The sequence below is a fragment of the Sphaerodactylus townsendi genome, linkage group LG14 (genome assembly GCF_021028975.2).
Source record: "Sphaerodactylus townsendi isolate TG3544 linkage group LG14, MPM_Stown_v2.3, whole genome shotgun sequence".
Taxonomy (NCBI): Eukaryota; Metazoa; Chordata; class Lepidosauria; order Squamata; family Sphaerodactylidae; genus Sphaerodactylus; species Sphaerodactylus townsendi.
In genome coordinates, this window is record NC_059438.1 from 40,988,888 (window position 1) to 41,013,708 (window position 24,821).

General features: G+C 47.8%; 2 protein-coding genes across 4 annotated transcripts in view; both read left to right on the forward strand.

Moving 5' to 3' along the window:
- Positions 1–9,826, forward strand: part of LOC125443879 (centrosomal protein kizuna-like) — a 56,497-nt gene extending 46,671 nt beyond the window's left edge. Inside the window, exons 7-8 of one of the 2 annotated variants that reach the window (XM_048516263.1) lie at positions 6,303–6,346; positions 9,244–9,826. In XM_048516263.1, coding sequence (XP_048372220.1) covers positions 6,303–6,346; positions 9,244–9,347 — 148 coding nt within the window. In that variant the 3' untranslated portion in view covers positions 9,348–9,826. The remainder of the gene's footprint in view (positions 1–6,302; positions 6,347–9,243) is intronic. The other variant, XM_048516264.1, reaches the window with a different exon arrangement.
- A 4,841-nt stretch (positions 9,827–14,667) lies between these two features.
- Positions 14,668–24,821, forward strand: part of XRN2 (5'-3' exoribonuclease 2) — a 108,444-nt gene continuing 98,290 nt past the window's right edge. Inside the window, exon 1 of one of the 2 annotated variants that reach the window (XM_048515498.1) lies at positions 14,668–14,852. In XM_048515498.1, coding sequence (XP_048371455.1) covers positions 14,778–14,852 — 75 coding nt within the window. In that variant the 5' untranslated portion in view covers positions 14,668–14,777. The remainder of the gene's footprint in view (positions 14,853–24,821) is intronic. The other variant, XM_048515497.1, reaches the window with a different exon arrangement.

A 24,821-nucleotide genomic window follows, 5' to 3' on the forward strand; every position in this document is an offset into this window, starting at 1 on the left:
CAAGAGCATTCATTAGCGGAACAGAATTGCCCCTGCATTTGCATCAAGGTAGATCAAAGGCCGTTGAATGCCGGCAACATTTACATAAGGATAGGAGCCAGGCTCTGGGAACCCAACTGTTGAGCCCCAGCAATACTTATTCAGCCAGGGAAAGAGGATACTTTCAAGGGTAAAGGGAGAGTTTTGTTTTAATGGCTTTTAGAATCTGGCCTGTCCCTCCCCTTCCCCCCCCCCCATTTTTTTTTGTGAAAAGCTCAGGTGTTTTCAAGCAAGGACATTCAGAGCTGGAAGTTGGCATAAAAGGGTTTTGGAAATTAGTTGCGAACTATGGAACTGGCCTTTGGAGTTAATTTGCTTTCTTCAAATAAAAGACACATATTTATTTATTTATTTCTTGGATTTCTATACCGCCCCATCCCCGAAGGGCTCTGGGCGGTGTACAACATAGAATCCATACAGCATCAGATAAAAACTACTATTAAACAATAAAACTCACCAAAACTCCCATGTAAACTGCGGTTAATACAGTTAAATAATTAAACAATTAAATAATTAGATAAGATAAGAGGCGTTCAGAAAACCCACATTTAAAACCTTCCCCAAAGAGGGAGAACAGCGGGCCCCTCAATATGAGGGTTACCCTGGTGTAGAAACAGCACAAGGAGCAAAAACGTGAATTTTGGTGAACTAAAAGCATTGTGGAAAATACGTTTATGGAGCCAATATTCTGAATCGGTTTTCAGACTCGCACTTCCTACTGATCGATAGTACCATATCGTACGCTGACTTAGCCTTCTGCCATGCCTTTCCTCCCATGGTTGGGCAGGCTGCTTTTCATTAAAAATCAGTAGGACAGGAAATTCCAAACGTGTTCACTCTTAATCTGATAAAAACAACAACAATGACAAACGAATGATAGGGGAGGGGTGGTGATGTCCCAAGTCCCAGCCCAGAAGCATCCTTTGCAGCCACCTCCTTCCCCAGCTGAAACTGAACCAGACTGGAAATGTCCGCAGCAGTGGCGTAGGAGGTTAAGAGCTCATGTATCTAATCTGGAGGAACCGGGTTTGATTCCCCGCTCTGCCGCCTGAGCTGTGGAGACTTATCTGGGGAATTCAGATTAGCCTATACACTCCCACACACGCCAGCTAGGTGACCTTGGGCTAGTCACAGCTCTTCTGAGCTCTCTCAGCCCCATATTGCCATATTTCATCCTACAACTCGACGCACACATGCTTGAGTTTGATGATCTTTATAGGTCCGAAGCCGAGAAGGTGTGTGACATCGGGTCCGTGCTGGATGGAGACGCGGTGGAATGGTTTGTGGAATTGCATGAAGTTCCAGGGGCCCCTGAACTGCAAACCGTGGCAGCTTTACTTCAAGGGTTTCGACTCCGTTTTCAAGATCCAGAAGAGGTGAACAAAGCCATCAAGACTGTTAAAACTCTCAAGCAGGGAAATAAAACCTTTGCAGAGTTCGCCCGAGAATTCCGGTTGGCCGCGAGCAAGCTCCTGGACTGGCCCGAACGCATGAAATGTGAATACTTCCACGACGCTGTCGAGGAGGAAATCTGCACCTGGGCATGCATAGTGCGTGAACCCCAGACCATTGCGGAGTGGATTACCACCGGCAATCTTCTTGCGGCCCGTCTTAATCGCTCCAAGACGGGGAAAACCGCTCCGACCAAACCTCCTGCCAAACCGGCAACGACGGTCACCGTCCCACCGAAGAAGGCGAGTGCAGGACTGCCGGCGGCCGAATCCACCTCTGAGCGGCGCCACCGTCTCGGGTTATGTCTATATTGTGGGGGCCCGGGCCACATGGCGGCCAACTGCCCGAAAAAACAAAAGGCGCCTGTCCCCGCTCCCCGCAAGTCAACGGCAGGGACTCCTCGCATGACGGGTCCTCGGGGGCCCCAAGGAGCTGCGCAAACCACCTATGATGACGAGCCCGGGGAGACCGATGACACCGAACCTGAAGGGGTGAGCCTTTCGTCAGGTCCCGCGGAAGAGTTTCCTGCGCCAGATGCGGTGAGTGAAGGGGGAGCCCCCATAACTATTATGACCACGCTAACCAATACCTCCTAGCACACCCATATTCTGGCACGAGCTCTCGTAGATTCCGGTTGCTCCCACTGCCTTATGAAGCCTCAGGTGGCTGAGCAGCTAGGGCTCGAATGTATAGCATTGGCCAAACCAATTCCCTTTACTCAAATGGATGGCAGCCCGCTGGGCACCGACGGTCCGGCCCGTTTCAAGACCCAACCAGTGCTTCTGCGATGTGCTGAACACTGGGAAAGACGTAGCTTCATTCTGGCTCCAGTCGCCAAACATCCCATAGTGCTGGGCATGCCCTGGCTCCTCTCCCAGGAACCCACCATCTTCTGGGGGCAACGCATAGTCCGATTCACCGATCCCCCTTGTGGGGATCACATGCACGAGGCTGAGCCACCGGCAGAGGCTAAAGAAGATCCCGAGTCGCCCCAGGCAATGGCTTTAGCCAGCGAACCGAGCCCAGAACTGGCCGGAGTTCCCAAACAGGCCTGGGACTTAGCCAAAGTCTTTGCAGAACAGGAATGCGATCAACTCCCCCCCCCATAGGGACACAGACTGTAAAATCCTCTTAGTCCCAGGGGCACAACTTCCCAAAGGTAGAATATATCGGATGAGCCCAGCCGAGGAGAAGGAGCTTCGAGCCTTTCTCGATAAGAATCTGGCTCGTGGTTTCATCCGCCGAGCCACCAAGAGCACCCACGCAGCACCCGTTTTGTTTGTGAAAAAGAAAGATGGAACCCTACATCTGTGCACTGATTATCGTGGTCTCAACGCTGTTTCGCTGTCAAATAAATACCCTTTGCCCCTCATCAAGGACCTGCTCGATGCCTTGGGAAAGGGGCGTATTTTTACCAAACTGGATCTGAGGGAGGCTTATTACCGAGTACGAATTGCTGAGGGTTTCGAGCATTTAACAGCATTTAATACCAAATTTGGCCAGTATGAATATCTTGTAATGCCATTCGGATTATCCGGTGCCCCAGGGGTTTTCATGTCACTTATCAACGACGTTCTACAAGATTTTCTGTTTAATGGGGTGGTGGTGTATTTGGATGACGTTCTAATATATTCCCAAACGATGGAAGAGCATGAACGTTTGGTCAGGGCTGTGTTGCAACGTCTGCTCGATACCCCTCTCTTCGCAAAACTGTCCAAATGTGCTTTCCACCAAACCTCCATGGATTACCTAGGGTATCGGATCTTTCCAGAGGGCCTGGAGATGGACCCGGCAAAAGTTGCAGCTGTAGTGAATTGGCCGATACCCACCACCCGTGGGAACTTCAATGCGCTTTTACCTAGGTTTTGCTTTAACTTTATCGAAAGATTTTTGCGATTCCCACAATTTGCTGCTAAACTTGCTCTACCATTCACAGATTTACTGCGCGACTGAAGAAAGGTGGGCCCCAGGCGTGAGGAAACCCGGGCTCCCTTTCTTGGTCCCCTGAAGTGTCAAAAAATCGCTTTCAGGCTCTTAAGACAGCTTTCAACCTACTGAACCTATTTCTCTTGAAAACACCCAGATCCTGTACACTTTTGCCTTTCATCGTCCATGTCGATGCTTCGGATAAAGCCCTAGGAGCAGCTTACTCTTGCAGAAAAAAATAAAGGTAACAAACTTGTTACCGTGTGCTTATTTATCGAAAAAACTGTCCGGCCCTGAACTCAACTGGACGGTTGGAGATAAAGAAACTGCAGCCATTAAAGAGGCTTTGTCTACATGGCGGCATTGGCTGGAAGGCGCCGCGCGCCCGTTCCAAGTCTGGTCAGATCATAAAAACTTGGCAGCTTTGTCTACTCCACTCAAAATGTCGGCCAAACAATTGAGATGGGCGGATTTTTTTTCCAGATTCAACTTCACTGTCCATTTTTTCCCTGGTATTAGTAACAAATTAGCTGACGTCTCTATCCCGCCTCCCAGGGGGACGGACACTTCCTTGACAGCGCCATGCCTCGTACCATTCTCACACCTTCTCAATTGGGATTGGCGGTAACCCGATCCCAGACAGTTACGCCCCCGAAACATTCCCCCGTGAAGGTCCCGGACGTTGTATCCCCATTTCTACGTCATCTGGAGGAGGCGGGACGACAGGAGGTTCCGAAAGAAGAATCTGACCCCCTCTTGCAGTTACACGGGGGAGTGTGGAGACGGGGGGACTGCTGGTACGTCCCACCGGCCTTACATAAGCAGGTTCTACTGGCTGGTCATGACGCCCGACAAGCGGGACACTTTGGATTTTTGAAAACGCTTCACCTACTTAGGAGGCAGTTTTGGTGGCGCACCATGCGCAAGGACATTGAGGCATACATAAAGGGGTGTCCGACGTGTGCAGAGGCTAAGGCCATCCCTAGTAAGCCGCACGGATTACTACGACCCATCCCCCCGGCGGCTCGGCCGTGGCAAGTGATTTCCATGGATTTCATCACAGATCTCCCCGAAAGCCATGGTAATACAGTACTTTGGGTAGTGGTGGACCTCTTTTCCAAACAGGCGCACTTCGTTCCGTGTTCCACCATTCCCTCGGCGCCTAAATTGGCCAAATTGTTTATTCAACATACCTATCGTTTGCATTCATCGCCGGAGAGAGTGATCTCCGACAGGGGCCCACAGTTCATATCTAAGTTCTGGAAAGCGTTCCTGGAGTTGTTGGGAATGGCCTCGGCTGTGGCTGCCCCGTACCACGTGCAAAGTGACGGCCAGACCGAACAGACCAACAGAACGCTTGAGCAGTACCTACGTTGCTACACCAACTATCATCAGGATAACTGGACGGAGCTTCTTCCCTTCGCCGAATATGCCTACAACAACGCGGTTCACAGCAGCACCAATAAAACTCCGTTTGAAGTGGTCTCGGGTCGTTCGTTACCCCCGTTACCCCAGCTCCCTGATCAAGCGCTCCAATCCCCTGACTTTGGTGACTGGATTCGGTCTCTAGCTGAAGGCTGGAAATCCGTCTCTTCCTCACTCTCGCAAGCGCAGGAAGCCCCAAAAAGACAAGCGGACAAACATAGAATGGATTTTCCTCTGCAAGTGGGGGCGTGGATTTATTTGTCCACCAAAAATCTTAGGGATGTGCATAAATATTCTAAGTTAGGCAAGAAATTCATAGGCCCGTTTAGGATCACCCAGGTGATCAACGATGTGACTGCTCGGTTAGAGTTGCCCAATTCTCTCAGTAATATTCACCCTGTATTTCATTCTAGCTTACTCAAGCGGGCTGCAGATTCAGATGCTTGGCATGACCCAACGGAGGTTCCCCCGCCGGTGATCGTTGATAGCCACAAACACTACGAAATCGACGCTATCCTGGATTCTCGTTACATACGCAAACTTTTGCAATATTTGGTGTCCTGGGTGGGATATCCCTCGGGCCATAATCAATGGGTGTATGTTGAAAACATTGACGCCCCCCCTTTGATCGCTGCTTTTCATAAGGCTTTCCCTCTTAAACCGGGGGGAGAGGGGGCTTTCGTGGAGGAGGCGGAGTGTAAGGGTGGGGGTTAGTTTCTGCTCTTTCTGCCTGGCCTTGGCGCATTCCTCGTTCTGGGCTTCGTGCCCGGGGTGGTTGTGGCCTTAACCCTGCTGTGATTATCTTGTGTGTTTGAAGCTTGTTTCTGCTCTGTCGTGGGAAAACTGCTGGGACGTTTGGGGGAGGTGGCTGAAGGTTCCGTAAAAGCGACACCTGAAGCCCGGGAAAGTCAGAATCCGTGTAATGCGATCGTTGAAGTTTATGGAATAAACGTACTGAACTCAGTTCCTTTGTTTCGAGTCCTTTGAGGTTCCTTACACCCACCTCACAGGGTGTTTGTTGTGAGGGGGGAAGGTCAAGGAGATTGTAAGCTCCTTTGAATCTCCTGCAGGAGAGAAAGTGGGGATATAAATCCAAACTCTTCTTCTTCTTTACAGAGCCAACTTTGGTGTGTGCAAAGTCCTCCTCTGTTACCTAAACTTGAGTGTGCCAACTCTATGCAGATGTTTTATTACAGCAAACTATCAGTCATATCACAGAAAACATTCCTTAACTGCGAGTAGATACAAACATAGGCTTCGTATTATAGTTGTGTCTATTGGCGCGCCAGGAATGTTTTCCACGGCATGATTGATATTTTGCTGTAATGAAACGTGCGCCAGTAGTTGGCACTCCCAAGTTTATCGGTAGAGATTGTGCCATCTGTTTCACAACTGTTCCCAAGTATGTGTTGAGTACAGTTGCAGGAACACTGATATAAATATTTCTTTTTGTTTTATAGAGATGAAAACGAAAAGGGGAAGGTAACCACGATAAAATCAAAAGGTGAGTAAAAATGGCGATAAAAGCAAATTATGATCGCCTGCGCTTTTTTAAAATGGCAAAACTTATATGGCAAAGCTTTTTAATGGCAAAGCTCTTTCTCCATCCCAATGTCCCCCAACATGACACCTGGGGGCACAACAGAGGCGGAGTGAGGGGGAACTCTGGCCCCTGCCGCAGTGGCGCCTGCCCTGCCCCCAGAACGCCCCCTCCGCGGCCTGGCCCTGCCCCGTTGGCACTATGGCTCTGGGGCACAATGCTACTTGTCAGTCCTTCCCCTGGTACTACCCAAGCTTCTCAGAAAGTGGGTGGGGCCATTATAATGCAGGGCTTTTTTTTTGCTGCTCTCCTGCAAACGAAAGGGTTTTGTACTGAACCACAACCACTGTAGGAGCAGGAGGACTGGCAAGCACCTGTAGCTTTCCTTCGGGGATGGGGCGGTATAAAAGTCTAAGTAATAAATAAATAAAATAAATAAAATATAGTTCTATTTCTCCTTCAGCCTTTCCTTCTTTTTCATTCCCCCTTTTCTCTCTAGCTCTCTTCCCTCAGTGTTTTCATTTCTTTTTATTCCTCTTCTGCAATCCTCTTGGACACAGAGGAGGACAATATTGGGCCCTATTGGGAAGGATGAGATATAAATTTAAAGACAGACAGACAGACAGACAGACAGATAGATGGATGATAAATAGATGATAAATGGATGATAAATGGATGATAGATGGATAGATGGATGGATAGATAGAAGATAGATGATAGAAGATAGATGGCTGATAGATGGATGGATAGACGGATGGATAGATAGATGATATATCGAAGATGGATGGATGGATGGATGGATGGATGATAGATAGATAGATAGATAGATAGATAGATAGATAGATAGATAGATAGATAGATAGATAGATAGATAGATAGATATTGCATTTGGCCCTGGCTTCAGTGGCCGCCAGTTTTGGGTGATGCTCATCACCCACTTTCAAAATTCCAAAGATTCCCACCAGTTCAGAAAGGTTGGAGACCTCTGCCTCCACACTATGCATAATTTTGTGAACCTCAAGTAAGTCTCTTTCTGGTCACTTTCCCTCCAACTCCAAAGCTTTACAACCTTTTCTTATATGAAGGCTGCTCCCAACTCCTGCATCATTTTGATTGCCCTTTTCTATACATCTTCTGTTCCCACATTAAAAAACAAACAAACTGTGGAGTGATCAGGGCAGCACCTAGTATTCCAAATGTGGCCAGAGGGTGGTTGTAATGGAAAAGTGCCGTCAAGTCGCTGCCAATTGATGGCAACTTTGTAGGGCTTTCAAGGCAAGAGATAAAGGGAGGTGATTTGCCATTGCCTGTCTCTGCATCGCAATCGTGGACTTCCTTGGTGGTCTTCATCTGACGGGGCTGACCTTGCTCAGTTTAATTGTGAAGAGATTGGGTTAGATTGGGAGATCCAGGTCAGGGTGGCCAATTGGCCATGCTGGCAGGGGCTGATGGGAATTGTAGTCCATGAACATCTGGAGCACCAGAGGTTGGCCACCCCTACCGTAGGCTTATATAAATGCCCAAGTTCTATTTTCAGTCCTTTTCCAAACAGTCTCTAGGGTGGAGTTCGCCTTTCTCGCTTCTGCTGCATACCAACCGTTTCATTCAGACCTGATGGGGTTTATATGAAGGCAAAAGATTAACTCTGCTCATATTCTGACCCATACCCAAATCGGGCACAACTGTGTGGATATTATTATTTTTTATTGTATCATTTGAATTTTACAGTTTATAATAATTTCCTTCTCCATACATTTTCAAACAATACATTTTCCCCGTTTCATCTTCCTCATAGTTTTGTCACACAAACAGCAGTAAGTTCATTCTCTGTAGCCTCTTCTCCCATATTTCTTCATTGACTCGAGCTTCTTTCATCCAGTCCACGTACATTATCCATATCTTCAAAATTTGAAGAGAAGAAGAAGAAGAGTTTGGATTTATATCCCCCCTTTCTCTCCTGCAGGAGACTCAAAGGGGCTTACAATCTCCTTGCCCTTCCCCCCTCACAACAAACACCCTGTGCGGTGGGTGGGGCTGAGAGAGCTCAGAAGAGCTGTGACTAGCCCAAAGTCACCCAGCTGGCGTGTGTGGGAGTGTACAGGCTAATCTGAATTCCCCAGATAAGCCTCTACAGCTCAGGCGGCAGAGCTGGGAATCAAACAGAGCTGGGAATCAAACAGAATTTCATTCTGCTTATCTTGCCATGTCTTATTTTTGGATAATATATCGAAAATATCAAGTGTCACTTGTTCCCAGATATATTCTAGCCATTTCTGTAATGTCCATTTTTTCTTTTCTTTCCAGCCCAAGGCGATTGTTGCATGGGCTGTTTTAATCATTATTTTATACATACCCTGTTTCCCCGAATATAAGACATCCCCTGAAAATAAGACGTAGTAGAGGTTTTGCTGAAGTGAAAACATAAGGCATCCCCCGAAAGTAAGACGTAGCAAAGTTTTTGTTTGGAAGCATGCCCAACGAACAGAACACAGAAAAATAAGACATCCCTTGAAAATAAGACATAGGGCATCTTTGGGAGCAAGAATTAATATAAGACACTGTCTTATTTTCGGGGAAACACGGTATAACTATATTTTTTAACCACCCTTTTTTCCTCCATTACACCCATGAACATTAAGTCATTATTTAAATCAATATTTATCTTCACCAGTTTCTCAATATATAACAATACAATTGTCCAAAAATGTTTCACTTCTGCACATTCTATCTGTGTGGATATTATTAAACCTGGTATGGCCCTAACTTGAAATGAATGATTCTGTGCTGTTAATAGCTATGATTGTAAATAACTAACCGTTCTGTAGATGGTAAATTCTTGTTTTTCACTTTGTCTAATGCAGCCTTTTGGGGTGATTCTGATGACAGCAATTCCGAGATTGAAGCAGCTCTGTGTCCTCAGGTGCACCGCTCACAAGAAGATGACTTCAGTGACTTCTACGATTGAGGGGCTATAACATCTGTGCATGCAGGCGACAAACACTTCTCTGCTCAAAGTTGCTCCCCTAATTGGCATTCTCCCCCCAGTCGAGAATTCCAATTATGTGTTTGCAAATGGGTGTAATGTGTAGTTTTGCCATGAGAAACTTCAGATTTGACTCTGCCTCTCACAGACATGCTTGAAAGCCAGCACAAGGAAGTAAGCCTGGAGCAGGGAGAGTTTTAAGTGCTCCCTCCCTCCTTTCTTCTTGTTCTTACTTTCTTTGGAAATGGCTTTTCTTGTTTAAAGAGGCGGCTGCCTAGAATGCGTAACTTGGCCTTGACTTCGTCAGCAGTTTGGATAGGAGAGTCAACAGTGCGATTTCACATGATTGCACGCTCGTATGTGCCCGGGCCCGCATTTTTATCATCTACAGAACATCATCTTGCAGCGGACCTCTTGCTGTTCTGCCTCTTTTGCAATAAAAACTTGCGCTTGGAAACCTGCTTGAAGAAATTCCTATTACTATCATGTCTTTTGAGTGCTGCCCCGAGGTGGCCTCTGTTCACACGTGGAAATGTATAAGGATCGTTAATGAAAACGGCAGCTTAGAAACAAATGTAAGAACGTCATGCGAGGAATGACAGTGTTCTGCTTCACTCATGGCCGCTGGAAATCGGTGGAGGAGGTGGGTGGGTGTGTCAGGGTTCCCGGATGTGGCAACTCCAGTGTTCCCCTCGGGCTCTTCAGGAGGGGCTGCAGAGAAGCAAATGGGGTAGATGTCACAGGAGGGAAGAAACGCCGCCTATCAAGGGGTTTTTCTGCAGCTGCCAAGTCATACAGACCAATAAATCTTGCCCCCACTCCAGTGGTGGGATCCAAAAATGTTAGTAACAGGTTCCCATGGGGGTGGGATTCAAACTGTGGAGTAGCGCCAATGGGGCAGGGTGGGGCACGACGGGCGTGGCCGGGCATTCCAGGGGCGGGGCATTCCCGGACGGGGCTGTAGCAAGGATGCAGCCGCTGCGCCAGTCCTTGGGCGGGAAACGAATGCACGCAGGCGCAGGCTGCCACGCACACCGGCGCACCTCCTGCTAGACTGCTTCAAGTTCTGCGCACTACTGCTGAGAGGAGGGGCGTAACTAAGGCAAAAATCATGTGGCAAAATCACCCATTAGTAACCCCCTCTCGGCACATACAAATAATTAGTCACCTACTCTCGGGAACCTGTGAGAACCGGCTGGATCCCACCTCTGCCCCACTCCCTTGCCCAGAAGTAGCCAGGATGAGGTTGAGCCAAGCTGTGGAATAAGTGGACTCAGCGCTGGTCTTGAGGGAAAGTTGAGGGTGCCTAGACCAATTGGCCATGCTGGCAGGGGCTGTTGGGAATTGTAGTCCATGACATCTGGAGTGCCAAAGGTTCGACACCACGGGCCTAGACAATGGGTACTGCTAAGGCTTAGTGAAGACAGTAGTGCGAGTCTATGGGGGATTGCTCTCCTCTATCCCTCAGAGATGCACAGTGGAGTCCGAAGAACAGCTGCACACTTCAAAGGGTATAACTATCTCTGAGCCACGATGAAGCAGAACTCTTCAAAGGCTTCTGCACCTGTGGAGTGGGGACTCATTCACAGAGAAGTCACCTGTGGTGGCCAGCTCTGCTTTTTGTCCTTCCTTACTGAAACCTACACAAGGAGTGTCCGGGCGCGGCCCTGTCCCCAGCGCCCGGACTCAGCACAGCAGGCAGGGCAAGGGCTGGCCAAGGGAGAGACAGCAGGACAACCGCAGACAGAGTAAAAGCCAGCAGAGTGAGTGTTGGCAGGGAGGGGCCACTCACAGCTGAACCGGCTGTGAGAGAGAGTGATGAGCTGCAGCTGGGCCAAGAGGAGGACCAGATAAAAGGAGAAGGGAAATAGGCCTCTGGAGCGGCCGCTGTAGCAGGGACTGGGGAGGGCATTGGCAGGGGAAGGGAGTGGTAGAGAGGCAAGGAGCTTAGAAGGGGCTGCTGCCCAGTGCTGTGGCGGAACAGGCTGGGGGACCCCGGGCTTCACACCGGCTGCACACCCACCCCACCCCTGTGAAGCATAACGGGCAAGGAAGCCGGAGAAGGGGAGAAACAATCAGAGGGCTCTCTTCTGTGAGGCAGCAGAGAGAGTGAGAGAGAGGGGGGTCAGGCAAGCCGGTAGCTCTGGCAAACAGCACCGGGACCCCAGGCCAGGGTACGGGAGGAGGGTACAAGGCGTGTCCTAATGCAAGGCGCCCTGTGGGCAAGACTGTTCCTTGGCCCTCAGGGCCAAGCTAATGTAACATCATCTGGGGAGTCCAACCCCCAGGTCAGGGAAGGTGGGTCAGTACAGCCACCTGCGGGGCCGGGGCAACTAGGGGAAATGCCACAAGGAGGCCGCTTCTGTGTCTGGAAAGAAAGGTGTTTGTTCCATTCACAGACAGTGCTGTCCCAAGAAGTGTTACACTGTTATAAGTCATTTGGAATCAGTGGGCTTAGAAGGGTTACCTCTGTTAAGAACTTTTCTATTTTCCCTGTTAACTGATTTATGACAAGGTGTATTGAAGGTACAGAGAAAGCAAGCAAGTCCATTCACACGATTGCTTGACCTCACCTGAAACTTGTTAATATTTTTTAAGACTCACGGGTATGCCACTATCTGTGTCAACACCCTTTCAGATTGGGAGCCAGAGCATTAAAACGAGGAATGAAGCAGAACAATGAAGTGGTAGAATGGACCGTATTTTTTTAGACAGGAATGTTTGGATTAAAAGTACTAAGCAAATCTCCACAGCAGCCCAAAAAGGTTGTACTCTTCCCTTTGCCTGTGGTGCTGCTTTTCTTTTGGCAAAGAGTCTTCAATGTAGAGGAGCATTCCAAAATCCTCCCACTAGCAGGTTGGAGTGGTATAGTCCATTCTTACTATTTGAGGTCTTTCACACCTCCTTCTGAGCAGCAGTGGCATAGGAGGTTAAGAGCTTGTGTATCTAATCTGGAGGAACCGGGTTTGATCCCCTGCTCTGCCGCCTGAGCTGTGGAGGCTTATCTGGGGAATTCGGATTAGCCTGTGCACTCCCACACACGCCAGCTGGGTGACCTTGGGCTAGTCACAGCTTCTCGGAGCTCTCTCAGCCCCACCCACCTCACAGGGTGTTTGTTGTGAGTGGGGAAGGGCAAGGAGATTGTCAGCCCCTTTGAGTCTCCTGCAGGAGAGAAAGGGGGATATAAATCCAAACTCCTCCTCCTCCTCTTCTTCTTCGTCTTCTTCTTCTGTATGAACCATTATTATTGAGTGAGGTATTGAGTAAGGTATAAATATCACTTTTAATTTTTAAATAAAATTGAGTAGTAAAAAAATGGTTTTATTATGGTGCTGATCTATGTGAGGAAAAAGCAACAATTTAAAGATCATTTAAAGATCATTGATGCTTATGGCCGGTTGTTGTGTGTATTCACAAACCAGTGTGACCCCATTGAGGACTTGAAAGATTACAGCTCCACACATCTAAGAATTTGCAAGATGATTTGTGCCAGTGGGATACAATTAATGCCGAGTTAGGAAATCCCTACCAGTCTGGCCACCATCCAAATTAGTTTATTAATCTCTTTGTTGTTTTTTGATTGCAGCAAATGATTTGGATATAGACAGACAAGTTAGGCAGATTACAGATAATGAATCTTCATATTCTCAATTTCAGAAGTACTTTAGGTTTCTATGTTATAAAATCTCTTGTTCATGGTAGCCAGTCTTATATGGTAGAAGAGTTTTTTCCCCCCTATACCCAATATTTTAATTGCAAAGTTAATTCAGATATTTGCGGAGAAATTAAAATAATCATAATCTTAGCAGGCAGGCTGGACAATGTGGAAGGGGGTGGTCCTTCAAGTATTCTGGTCCCAAGCTTTTTAGACCCTTAAAGGTCAAAACCAGCAAACTCAATTTTGCCGACGTAGGCAGGTGGATCTCTCAGCACACAGAATTGGAGTTAACTGGCTGGTAATCATCCCAGGCTGCATTTTTGCTCCCTGTACAGGTGCAGGGATGTGATGGTGCAGGACTTAACTGCCATCTTAATAATACGGCTGGGCCCTTGATCACCACAGTGAATTATTTTATAATGTTTTAAGCATAAATGTTGGATAGCTCAATCCAGAGCCCTGGGTGCCTGGGATGGGGTTGCTGTAGCACCCCTCTGCCACCTCCAGAGAGCTTTTAAGGTGATGTGCGGGGGGTGAAAAATGCAACCCACCTCCTTGCAGAGCCCTCCATAGGACTGAATGGTGGAGGCATTTCTGGGGGTGGAGCAGACCTTAGTTGGCTTCCACGCAGGGTTTCCAGCAGTTGGGCTGCGGTCTACGATTTACCTTTAAGATAAGAGAAGAAGAGTTGGATTTATATCCCCTTCTCTCCTATAGGAGACTCAAAGGGGCTTACAAATGCCTTTCCCTTCCCCCCTCACAACAAACACCCTGTGAGGTAGGTGGGGCTGAGAGAGCTCCGAGAAGCTGTGACTAGCCCAAGGTCACCCAGCTGGCGTGTGTGGGAGTGTCCAGGCTAATCTGAATTCCCCAGACAAGCCTCCACAGCTCAGGCGGCAGAGCGGGGAATCAAACCCGGTTCCTCCAGATTAGCGTACTCCTGCTCTTAACCACTACGCCACTGCAGAAAAGAGTGCACAGCTCTTTCGGCCAGAAAGTTACATCCCATTTACATAAATGCAGCTTTGAAACAATGCTGTCACTGGAGTGCTGTGTGGTTTCCGGGCTGTATGGCCGTGTTCTAGCTGCATTCTCTCGTGAAGTTTCGCCTGCATCTGTGGTGGCATCTTCAGAGCCATGTAGGAAAGGAAAGCAAGATGTAGGAAAGATGTAGGAAAGGAAAGCAAGATGTAGGAAAGGAAAGCAAGTGGAGTATATATATTGTGAGGTCAATAGGTGAGGCCATCTGAATAGAAGTAGCTTGGCATGTGAGTAACAATGAAGTCTGTAGCATCTGAGTCACAATGAAGATAGCAAGGTGACTCAGCAGTCCTCCGACCTCTGCAAGCTGAGAGTGAGACAAATCTTATCAGTCTTTTGGAGCAACTTGGCTGCGATCCCACCTCCTCCTAAGGAACTTGGTATGTGCGCCATCGCCCCCTTAACAAGATCTCTTCAAGCACCCCTTCCTTGCCATGCAGCGCTCGCCCCAAAGTAAGAAACCTCCAGTGCGCATGTCCGTAGCCTTTTCAAAAATGGCGGCCGCAGCCCTCCTGCTTCCTTCTGCGCGTGCTCTTAGCGGTTTCCCGTCCAGGAGGGGGTGAAGAGCTCCATTGTGACGTCGGACGCTCCTTCCGTCCTTCCCTTTCCCACCATGCCCGGCGTCGTGTCGTGACCCGGAAGGTTTTCTGGTTGCCGTCTCCCGGCCCGCTTTCCCTCGTTGTTCAGTTGTCCCTCGCGGGAGCGGAGGCCCAATGGGGGTTCCCGCCTTTTTCCGCTGGCTGAGCCGCAAATACCCGTCGATCATCGTCGCCTGCGCGGAAGAGAAGGTGAGGGGAGGCCGTGGGGGCTCGTCCCTTCTCGCGAGGCTTCCTTTGAGGCGCCTCGTGGGGGCGGGGGCGGGGAGGTGAGGCCTTGGGGACGCCCCCTCCCCCCAGTGGCTTTTGTCTTTTTCGTGTGTCCCTTCCCCCCCCCCCGTCCAATTTCCACGTGGGGCTGATCCCCCTCAGGCGGACCTGGGTTGCCAACTCCCGCCTGGGGACTTGCTGGAGATTTGGGGAGGGGGCTCTGCACGGGTGGGTTGCCGCAGAGCCCAACCCGGGAACTGCAGATTCCTCCAGCCAGGGGAACTAGTCTCTGCAGGCTGGAGAGCAGCTGAATTCCCGCGCAAGAGGACTGCAACCCTCGCCCAGCCTGACAGTTATTCGTAGTACCACGTGCTTTTGAGATTTGAAAGCTCCTGAGCCCAGGTGGGCCTCGGCGTTGGCGCCCCGAAGCGCAGTTAAACAGGAACCTCATGGCAGTTGTGGGTTTTCTGGGCTGGTCTGGTAGTTTCTGCTCCTAACGTTTCACCAGCATCTATAGCTGCCATCCAGTGCCTACCTCTGCCAGTAACCTCTGGGTTCACGGTCATCCAAAGTCAAATAACTTGTGGGTGATTCATAGAGAGACGTTGTAGTTTTGTTATCGATTGCCAGATGGTGTGACAATTGAAGGCTGTGGCAACCTATTGGAGCCAGATCAATTGTTCGCCCATTTCCTTGCCCCCTATCCCTTGTTCTGTTTGGTGCCACTCCAACAAACTCTGTGTTTTATAGTGGAGTGTTGATACTTTATGTTGTTGTGATGCCTGGGCTTTGTTGGTGGGTCTTCAGTCTGGTCTGTGGAGAGGTGTATGGGAATGGCACTTTTGATGAGTCCATTTGGACTAAACTATTGATAAGACTCTGAATGTTTGCTGTATCTATCTGTCTTTTATGGACAATTGTTTTATTGTATTTTGGAATGCCAATAAAGGCTTGTCTACTTATAGCTGCCATCCTCAGAGGCATGCCACAGTAAGAAGCGTTTCTGCCAGTGGTTCATCATGCTGTGCCATGCTTCTGAGGACGCCAGCTGTAGATGGGGGTGAAATGTTGGGAGCAAAAAACGACCAGATCGCAGCTTGGAAAACCCACAACAGTATATTGATTCTGGCTGTGGAAGCCACATTGAGTAACCCCAAAACCAAACCCCATCAAATGTCCCTTCAAAACAAATCCATCAGATATCAGATCAATCCTAAAATGTTGCATCAGTCGCCAGCCGCAGAGTGGGTGAAATGTTAGGAGCAAAAACTACCAGACCACAGTCACACAGCCTGGAAAACCTCCAACAGCCAGTTGATTCCAGCCATGAAATTCTTCTTGTGACACTTTTCAAGATTAGCAAGAGGTTGTTCCATTATTAGTTTACTCCACTGTAAGTATCCTTGGTCAAGTTCCCATTGCCATATATAGGGACTGGGTCCTCACTGGGCAAGTGTGCATCTGACAAAGCATGCTCCGTCCACAGATACATGTGCTAGAATACATTTTTTAGTTTCTATGGTACCAGAATATAGTACTTCTATAGTATCAAAATACAGTTGTTCTAATTAAGCATCTGCACCCGTGGGGCACATACTTTCTGCGCCCCTGCCATGCCCCCGCCCCAGAACACCCCCAACGCGCGCCCGCTGCATCATTCACCCCATGTCCCCTTGGTGCTACACCACTGGGTATTGGGTAGGCTGAATACAACCGACTGGATTGAATCCCACTTCATAAAATGCTAGACTTGCTAGGCTGAGGTTGTGTTGTATACTGTGAGTTGTATGTGTTTAATGAGGTTAGTGTGACCTCATGTCCAATGCCTGTTTCCTTATTCTGTGTTTGGATAGAACAGTTTATGGTTCAACTGCCCCAGAGCAGAAACACAAACACGCGTATATGCCTAATGAGAGTGTGCTTGTTGCATCCGAGGGTACTTTACTTCAGAAAATTTTGTGCTAGGATAAAATCATGGTTGTATTTTATAAGTTGCTCCAGAACTCTTTTTATTTTATTTTAATGTTTAACAGAAGTTCAGTAGCACCAATAGAAGCAGATGCCATAGGTGCATGTTTCAGGATCAGGGTTTCAGGATCAGGATCAGGGTGCATGTTTCAGGGTCTATTTCCTGGTAATTATTAGTAATATTCATAATGTGTTTTAGAGTTATCAGCTGGCCTGAGAGAAAATGACAAATATCTTTAATATGAGGATGTTTACCAGTTGATTCTGTTTATCTCTATGCCATGGAAAACTTTACCGATGCCTGCAAAGGAAACTTTTGCCCCCAAAGGAGCAGCAGTGACGTAGTGGTTAACAGCGGGTGTACTCTAACCTGGAGGAACCGGGTTTGATTCCCTGCTCTGCTGCTTGAGCTGTGGAGGCTTGTCTGGGGAATTCAGTTTAGCCTGTGCACTCCAACACACACCAGTTGGGTGACCTTGGGATAGTTGCAGATCTTCTGAGTTCTCTCAGCCCCACCTACCTCACAGGGTGTTTGTTGAGGGGGGTAGGGAAAGGAGTTTGTCAGCCCCTTTGAGTCTCCTTGTAGGAGAGAAAGGGGGGAATATAAATCCAACTCTTCTTCTTCTCTATTTAAGGGGCAAGACACATTTCAGAACCTTCAGGAATGTATAATAATAGGAGTGCACTCAGTCAGGCTGTGACTGTTGTTATGAAGTATTGTTCAGGAGTTTCCATATTTTGTTTTGGAGGATAAGTATCTTGATCAATACAAACACTCAGGTTGTTATCACTTAATAGAGTGCCAACTGACTTGCAAGATATCGTTAAGCTGTTGGAGCATCAAAATTTGTACACTCTATAAATGACTGGAAAAGGTTTAGAAGCAAATGTATTGATATACAAGGAAACAAACATATCTGCCAGCTTTCATGTTTAAAAGATTTGTGTGTTCTTGCTCATCACAACTATTACAGTATCTTGCGACGAATAGGTTTGTTGCTACAGGTAGAAATCTCACATTGCATGAGATACTGTGCTTTTTTAAAGAATTGGCACATGCATTCAGTTGTTACTAGTCATAAGAACATAAGAACAAGCCAGCTGGATCAGACCAGAGTCCATCTAGTCCAGCTCTCTGTCACTCGCAGTGGCCCACCAGGTGCCTTTGGGAGCTCACAGGCAGGATGTGAAAGCAATGGCCTTCTGCGGCTGTTGCTCCCGAGCACCTGGTCTGTTAAGGCATTTGCAATCTCAGATCAAAGAGGATCAAGATTGGTAGCCATAAATCGACTTCTCCTCCATAAATCTGTCCAAGCCCCTTTTAAAGCTATCCAGGTGAGTGGCCATCACCACCTCCTGTGGCAGCATATTCCAAACACCAATCACATGCTGTGTGAAGAAGTGTTTCCTTGTATTAGTCCTAATTCTTCCCCCCAGCATTTTCAATGGACGCCCCCTGGTTCTAGTATTGTGGTTCTAGTATTGTGAGAATCAAATGTACATGCATCAGGTGATGCACACGAATGTGTGAATCCGCTGTAAACGTCACAGTTTATTTAGTTAGTTAGCTTTTCAATTTACACCCTGCCTATATGAAAGATCTCTGGGGGACTACAACATTAAAACATTCCCATCCGTAAAATGACCTCTTAAAACCACTACAACATACAAAAGTTAAATCCTAACCTTTACACGCACACGTGCGCAAAACCAGCAGCATCATAGAGGGGGCATCCAGGGAGACTTACCAAATGCCTGTGTGAAGAGGAAAATCTTCACCAGGTGCCCAAACCCATTAAGGTCGGCAGGCATCCAGCAAACCTCTGGCGGGAGGTGGGATTTATTCTTCAGCCGGCTTGCTTCCATGTTTGTATCATTAGCTTTGCTGCTCTGCCTTTCACAGCGGTCTAATCAAGTAGTAATTAAGTCGATGAAGCTTCTTCCGCTGTGCCTCGTGGCCATGGAAAGAACTACTGTTTATTTCAGTTGCATCTGGCTGGCATTAAAAGTCCAGGAGCCACACTGTTTAAAATGGTGAGAATGGAGTTACTTACCCAGTTTTATTCATAGTAACTTCTTTCTTTCTTTGAGAAACTGCCCTGGCTAGAACTTGCTAACTTTTCCTTGCGTAGTTCTTTGCTGGAAGGAGTTGAGTCTGTGCCATTACTGTGTTGGATTTATGCCAAGCTGTGATTAGTGCCAGTCAGGAATAATAGCATGCGACTTGCACAGTAATGATCCTCAGGCTTAGTATTTGACTTGCTGAAGGCCTCGATGGCCCGAAGGGTATCTAAGGAAACTTCAGACGGCTGGATCTTTAATTGCCCAGAAATGTGTGACCTGAAGGTCACTATGTCTTCTATTAGACGCTGCAATGTTTCTTGTTCTGAGAAGTTGAGGATATATCCCATTAACATTCCGATACTTGTGTGGTGGTCCTACTCTCTGGGCAGGTAGGTCCCTAAAGCAGTTCAGTAACATTGTGTCATCTTGTATAACAACAAATAAAGGCAGGTAGAGTGGTCTCTCTCTCTCTTTTTGTTCATTAAGAAAGTTCATGGCGTAAAAACAACAGTTCTGTAATTTATTTCGACACACTCAACGTCTTACTAATTACATCTCTGCAGACAGTTATCAGCAGTGGTTATAGATAGAACATAATTATTTAGCCAATGCAGGTTTTGCTGTCGGGATTGCAGTCCTTGTGACTGTTAGCTTTAACAGTTGAAAAGAATGTCAGTGTTCAGAGGCAGATGCTGAAGACAAACAAGAGAGTTGTTTAAAACATCCCCAGTAAGTGGTCGTCACAGTTGAAAACAGGATGCCGTGTTCTGTTTGATTCTGACGGTAGATAAATTTCTTTCACTATCTCGTCATGTTGTAGCTGTTTTATTTGTATTCTGTTTTTAAGTCTTAATTGGCTTTCAAGACTACTTAAAGTATTTAAAATCTACTGCAGAGGTATACGGGGTTATTTTATGAACTTCAGCTGGGAGTAAAGTTCTTTCCTGGGGAAAAATACTGACCTGCTCCAAGAAGCTTTCGTTTGATGCTACATCACCCTCATTCCCACCCTGTGGCTACACCTCTGTGTGAGAGTGTGATTTAGGATCTCTTTAGGCTCTGAATGATCTCGGAGTAACAGCTTCTCAGTTCCCATTAAACTCAGGCTTTATTGCATATTCAGGGAGCTGGCTAGAGGTCAAAAGGAGTGGCTTTAGCTTAGTTCATTTTTCATATTTGAATAAAGAGAATCATACAGCTTTTTAAAGTGTATAAATCTAAATGTGAACGCAACATAAGAACATAAGAAAGAGCCTGCTGGATCAGACCAGAGTCCATCTAGTCCAGCACTCTGCTACTCACAGTGGCCCACCAAAGGCCTTTCGGAGCTTACATGCAGGATGCGAAAGCAATGGCCTTCTGCGGCATTTGCTCCCGATCACCTGGTCTGCTAAGGCATTTGCAATCTCAGATCAAAGAGGATCAAGATTGGTAGCCATAAATCGACTTCTCCTCCATAAATCTGTCCAAGCCCCTTTTAAAGCTATCCAGGTGAGTGGCCATCACCACCTCCTGTGGCAGCATATTCCAAATACCGATCACACGTTGCGTGAAGAAGTGTTTCCTTGTATTAGTTCTAATTCTTCCCCCCAGCATTTTCAATGCATGCCCCCTGGTCCTAGTATTGTGAGAAAGAGAGAAAAATTTCTCTCTGTCCACATTTTCTACCCCATGCATAATGTTATAAACTTCAATCATATCCCCCCTCAGACGTCTCCTCTCCAAACTAAAGAGCCCCAAACGCTGCAGCCTCTCCTCATAAGGAAGGTGCTCCCGTCCCTCAATCATCCTTGTTGCCCTTCTCTGCACTTTTTCTATCTCTTTGATACCTCTCTGTTTGAGAGTACAGAAAGCAGTAGTTGGGTGTAGAAAAATAAGAGTTGCTTTTTATACTCTGCTTTTCTCTAACTTTAAGGAGGCTTAAAACAGCTTACAATCATCTTGCCTTCCTCTCCCCACAACAGGCACCTTGTGAGGTAGGTGGGACTGAGAGAGAGTCAACCAGATTAAAAGTCTGCCTCTGACACGGAGGAGTGAGGAATGAAGCCCAGTTCTCCAATTCAGAGTCCATCTGAGAGAGTGGGGCTGAGAGGATTCTGAGAGAACTGTGACAGGTCACCCAGCAGGTTTCTTGTGGAGGAGTGGGGAATCAAAACCGGCTCTCCAGACAGAGACGTATGGAGGGAAAATGGTTCCCAGAGACAATTCTGTCTCTGGGCACACCCCGGGCATTCAGGGGCGGAGCTCAGGGGGGCATGGCCCCACCCCAAAGCTCCATCCCCATTGGATTCCTTGCAGCCCGGCTGCGACTCTCCGCAGAGCCTGGGGAGTGCATTTGCCAGCCCCCAGCAACATGCTTTTAAAAGCACAGAGGGTAGGGGTGGGGCTTGGGGTGGGGCTCGGGTGGGAGCCTGCCTCCAAGCTTCCCCCAAGCCTCGCCCCCCACTGGGCTCCTTGCAGCCTGGGGAGAGCAGTTGCCAACAGCACAGAGGCTGGGAGTGGAACTCAGGGATGCGGGTCTCCCCCAAGCCCCCCCGGGCTCCCTGCAGCCTGGTTACTGCTTTCCCCAGAGCCTGGGGAGAGCAGTTGCCAGCCCCCAGCCACCAAAGGGAGAGCAGTTGCCAGCCCCCAGCCACCAAAGGGTGGGGTTTGGGGTGGGGCCATGCCTCCCAAGCCCCGCCCCCTGCCCTCAGTGCTTTTAAAAGCACTTTGCTGGAGGCCTGGCAACTGCTTTCCCCAGCCTCTGGGGAGAGCACAGCTGGGCTACAGGAAGCCTGGGGAAGGGGGAGGCTGGGGGCGGTGGTTAGGGGCAGGGAGTGGGGCTTGGAGGGGAGGGGGGGCAGAGCAGAGCACACCCTGGAGACCACCTCCTGCAGAAACCGGGAGGCAGGGAGGGGGGTGGGGCACTGGCTGCGGGCGCATGTCTTTGGTCACATGGAGGTGGCCCTCCGGCGCCCTCATGTGACTGAAAGGTATGTGCCCGGGGACATGTCCCTAGGTTGGTACACCTCTGTCTCCAAATCAAAGTCTACCGCTTTTAATCACGACACCACACTGGCACCCTTTTTAGTGTAAAATTGATTTGCCTTTTCCTCATCTGTGAAATGGTGGTGTTGTTGCTGTTGGCTGGAATTCAGTCGCTTAGTATTAGCGATTGCTTCCAATTGGCATTAATCCCCCTCCCCAGAGAGGCAGCATAGTGATCAGAGTATCAGACAAAGTCTAGGGAGATTTAGATTTCTCTCAGCTGAACTAACCTAAAATTGAGAAGGGAAGAGCCATAAGTCCACCCCCGTGTGATCTGGGAGGATGAGCAAGAAAAATTGTGATATTTTAAGTTCTCTTGCATATGCAGAAAGCTTGAGAGACACTCTTTATGTGCTGGAAATGTGTCAGAATGGGGGATTTGTGCAGTCCTCACATCCAGGTTTCACTTGAAAACCTCCATATGCAACACAGGATGGAGATATTTAGGAATCTGTATACAAATGTCAATAAAATGCATCAAGGTTAGTGGCAGTGATTCTATGGAGCTGTAACAATCATATGGGCTACCCCAAAAGTGGTCTTATTTTCACTGGATTTTCCTCCTTCACTGGCTACTGGAGTAACCCTCTGGGGGGCTCTAAAAGAGAACAGTGATCTGGCTGCTGTTGAGCGTGAGCAGCAATTTTCATTTAGTGGATGACACTTCATTCGCCTTGTTAAAAATAATGATTAAGAGCAAGCATTTTGGAGTTGGAGTTTCTGTGTCTTCTCTGTCCAAGTAATGGGCATGGAGCAGGAGTAACGGGAGGGAGGGGGTCATTGTGAATTTGATGCTTTGTGCAGGGGTTGGACTAGATGACCCTTGAGGTCCCTTCCAGCTCTGTGTTTCTAAAGCTAGCTGGCAGAATGTGAAGCAACGCATTGCTTAAGGTTCAAATTAGTTTGTCAGCGTATTTGTTTAAAGCATTTTGATTCTGCATTTCCATCCAATTTGGGTGGTTGCAGGTGACAAACGTTAAAACAAGTTAAGCATTAAAAAGCATTTAAAATATAAATATATGTAAATCTATTCCCTCGGCTTGCAGGGACTGATGGGAATTGCAGGGGCTGATGGGAATTGTAGTCCATGAACATCTGGGGCGCATGGGTTGGCCACACCTGGCATAGAGTCAGAAGAGGACACAAATGTCACTTGGGAGATCCTCTGACCCTTGAAGGGGTGGAGCATTTTTGGTGGCAAGGTCTGTGTGTTGCAGGAGGCTGGATCTGCCAGCAAAGTTCAGCTCAGGATTTTTGGATCTAAGCCCTATGATTTTTTTTTTAATTTTTTGAAATATTTGTATGAAAACTTTCCATATGCTTCAGTTGATGGAGGGGCTGATCAAACGGATAAGCAGGTAACTCTGAAATTGACTTGGAAACGGTCATTTGTAAACAAAGGTAAAGCACTGTGTCGTCACTGTGGTTGATGCCACCATGTTTATGGGGTGGTCAGCCGTTGCCATCTCCAGCCACCTACACTTCACCTCCAACAAGTTGGACACTCATTATACCGGCCTCTGAAGGACGGAAGGTTCAGTCAACCTTGAGGTGGCTACCTGGAACCAGCTCCCACTGGGATCAAATTCAAGTCATAAGCAAAGCTTTGAGTGCGGTACCGCAGCTTACACCAGCAATAATTCTATCTAGATAGTTTTTGGAATTAACCATTGCGCTTCTTCCATTCCAATTATAAATGCTTAAATCAGAGGTCAGCAACCTTTTCTTTAATGAGAGCTACTTCTCAGTAATGAACATATGCTGAGACACACACACACACACACCACACTCCCCTCACATACTGGCATGCTACTAGGTTTTATTCTGTCCTAGAAACAGAACATGTACTGGAAAGGAAGAGAACCAGGAACGAAGCTACCCATTGAGCAGTACAGAGAAAAATCCAGTGGAAAAAAAGGGATGTTTAAAGCACCTAGAGCAGATCTCTTGATCTTATCTTGGGCTTCTGGAGGGATGTATAAGAGCGTCCGCATCAGCCAATATGCTGCCTGAACAAAGTGCCCAATTATTAGTAATTTTGTGTGCCATTGGCATGTTTCCGCTCTTTTTTTGGCATGTTTCCACTCTTTCTCACAATACTAGAACTAGGGGGCATCCATTGAAAATGCTGGGGGGAAGAATTAGGACTAATAAAAGGAAACACTTCTTCACGCAACGTGTGATTGGTGTTTGGAATATGCTGCCACAGGAGGTGGTGATGGCCACTCACCTGGATAGCTTTAAAAGGGGCTTGGACAGATTTATGGAGGAGAAGTCGATTTATGGCTACCAATCTTGATCCTCTTTGATCTGAGATTGCGAATGCCTTAACAGACCAGGTGCTCGGGAGCAACAGCCGCTGAAGGCCATTGCTTTCACATCCTGCATGTGAGCTCCCAAAGGCACCTGGTGGGCCACTGCGTGTAGCAGAGTGCTGGACTAGATGGACTCTGGTCTGATCCAGCTGGCTTGTTCTTATGTTTTTAATGCCTTCCTGCTCCTTGACGGAGAGGGACTAAAACAATCCATTTGTTTAAGCTGCTTGGCACTGTGAAGCGTTGAAGAGGTTGGCAGCGTGTAACTTAGTGAAGCAAATGCAGACCCTCGCTTGTGGGCTATGTATGGGCTTGCATTGCTCCAGGCCTGTGACGTCTAGCTGTTTGTATCACCATCTGTTTATACAGAAATGGGAAGAATTTCAGGTGTGGTTACTGGGCTGTGTGACCGTGTTCTAGTAGCATTCATGAGATCCTTTACCTAATCCGTAGGTGTCAAACTCGCGGCCCTCCAGATGTTATGGACTTCAGTTCCCATCGCCCCCTGCCAGCATCATGCTGGCAGGAGATGATGGGAACTGTAGTCCATAACATCTGGAGGGCCGCGAGTTTGACA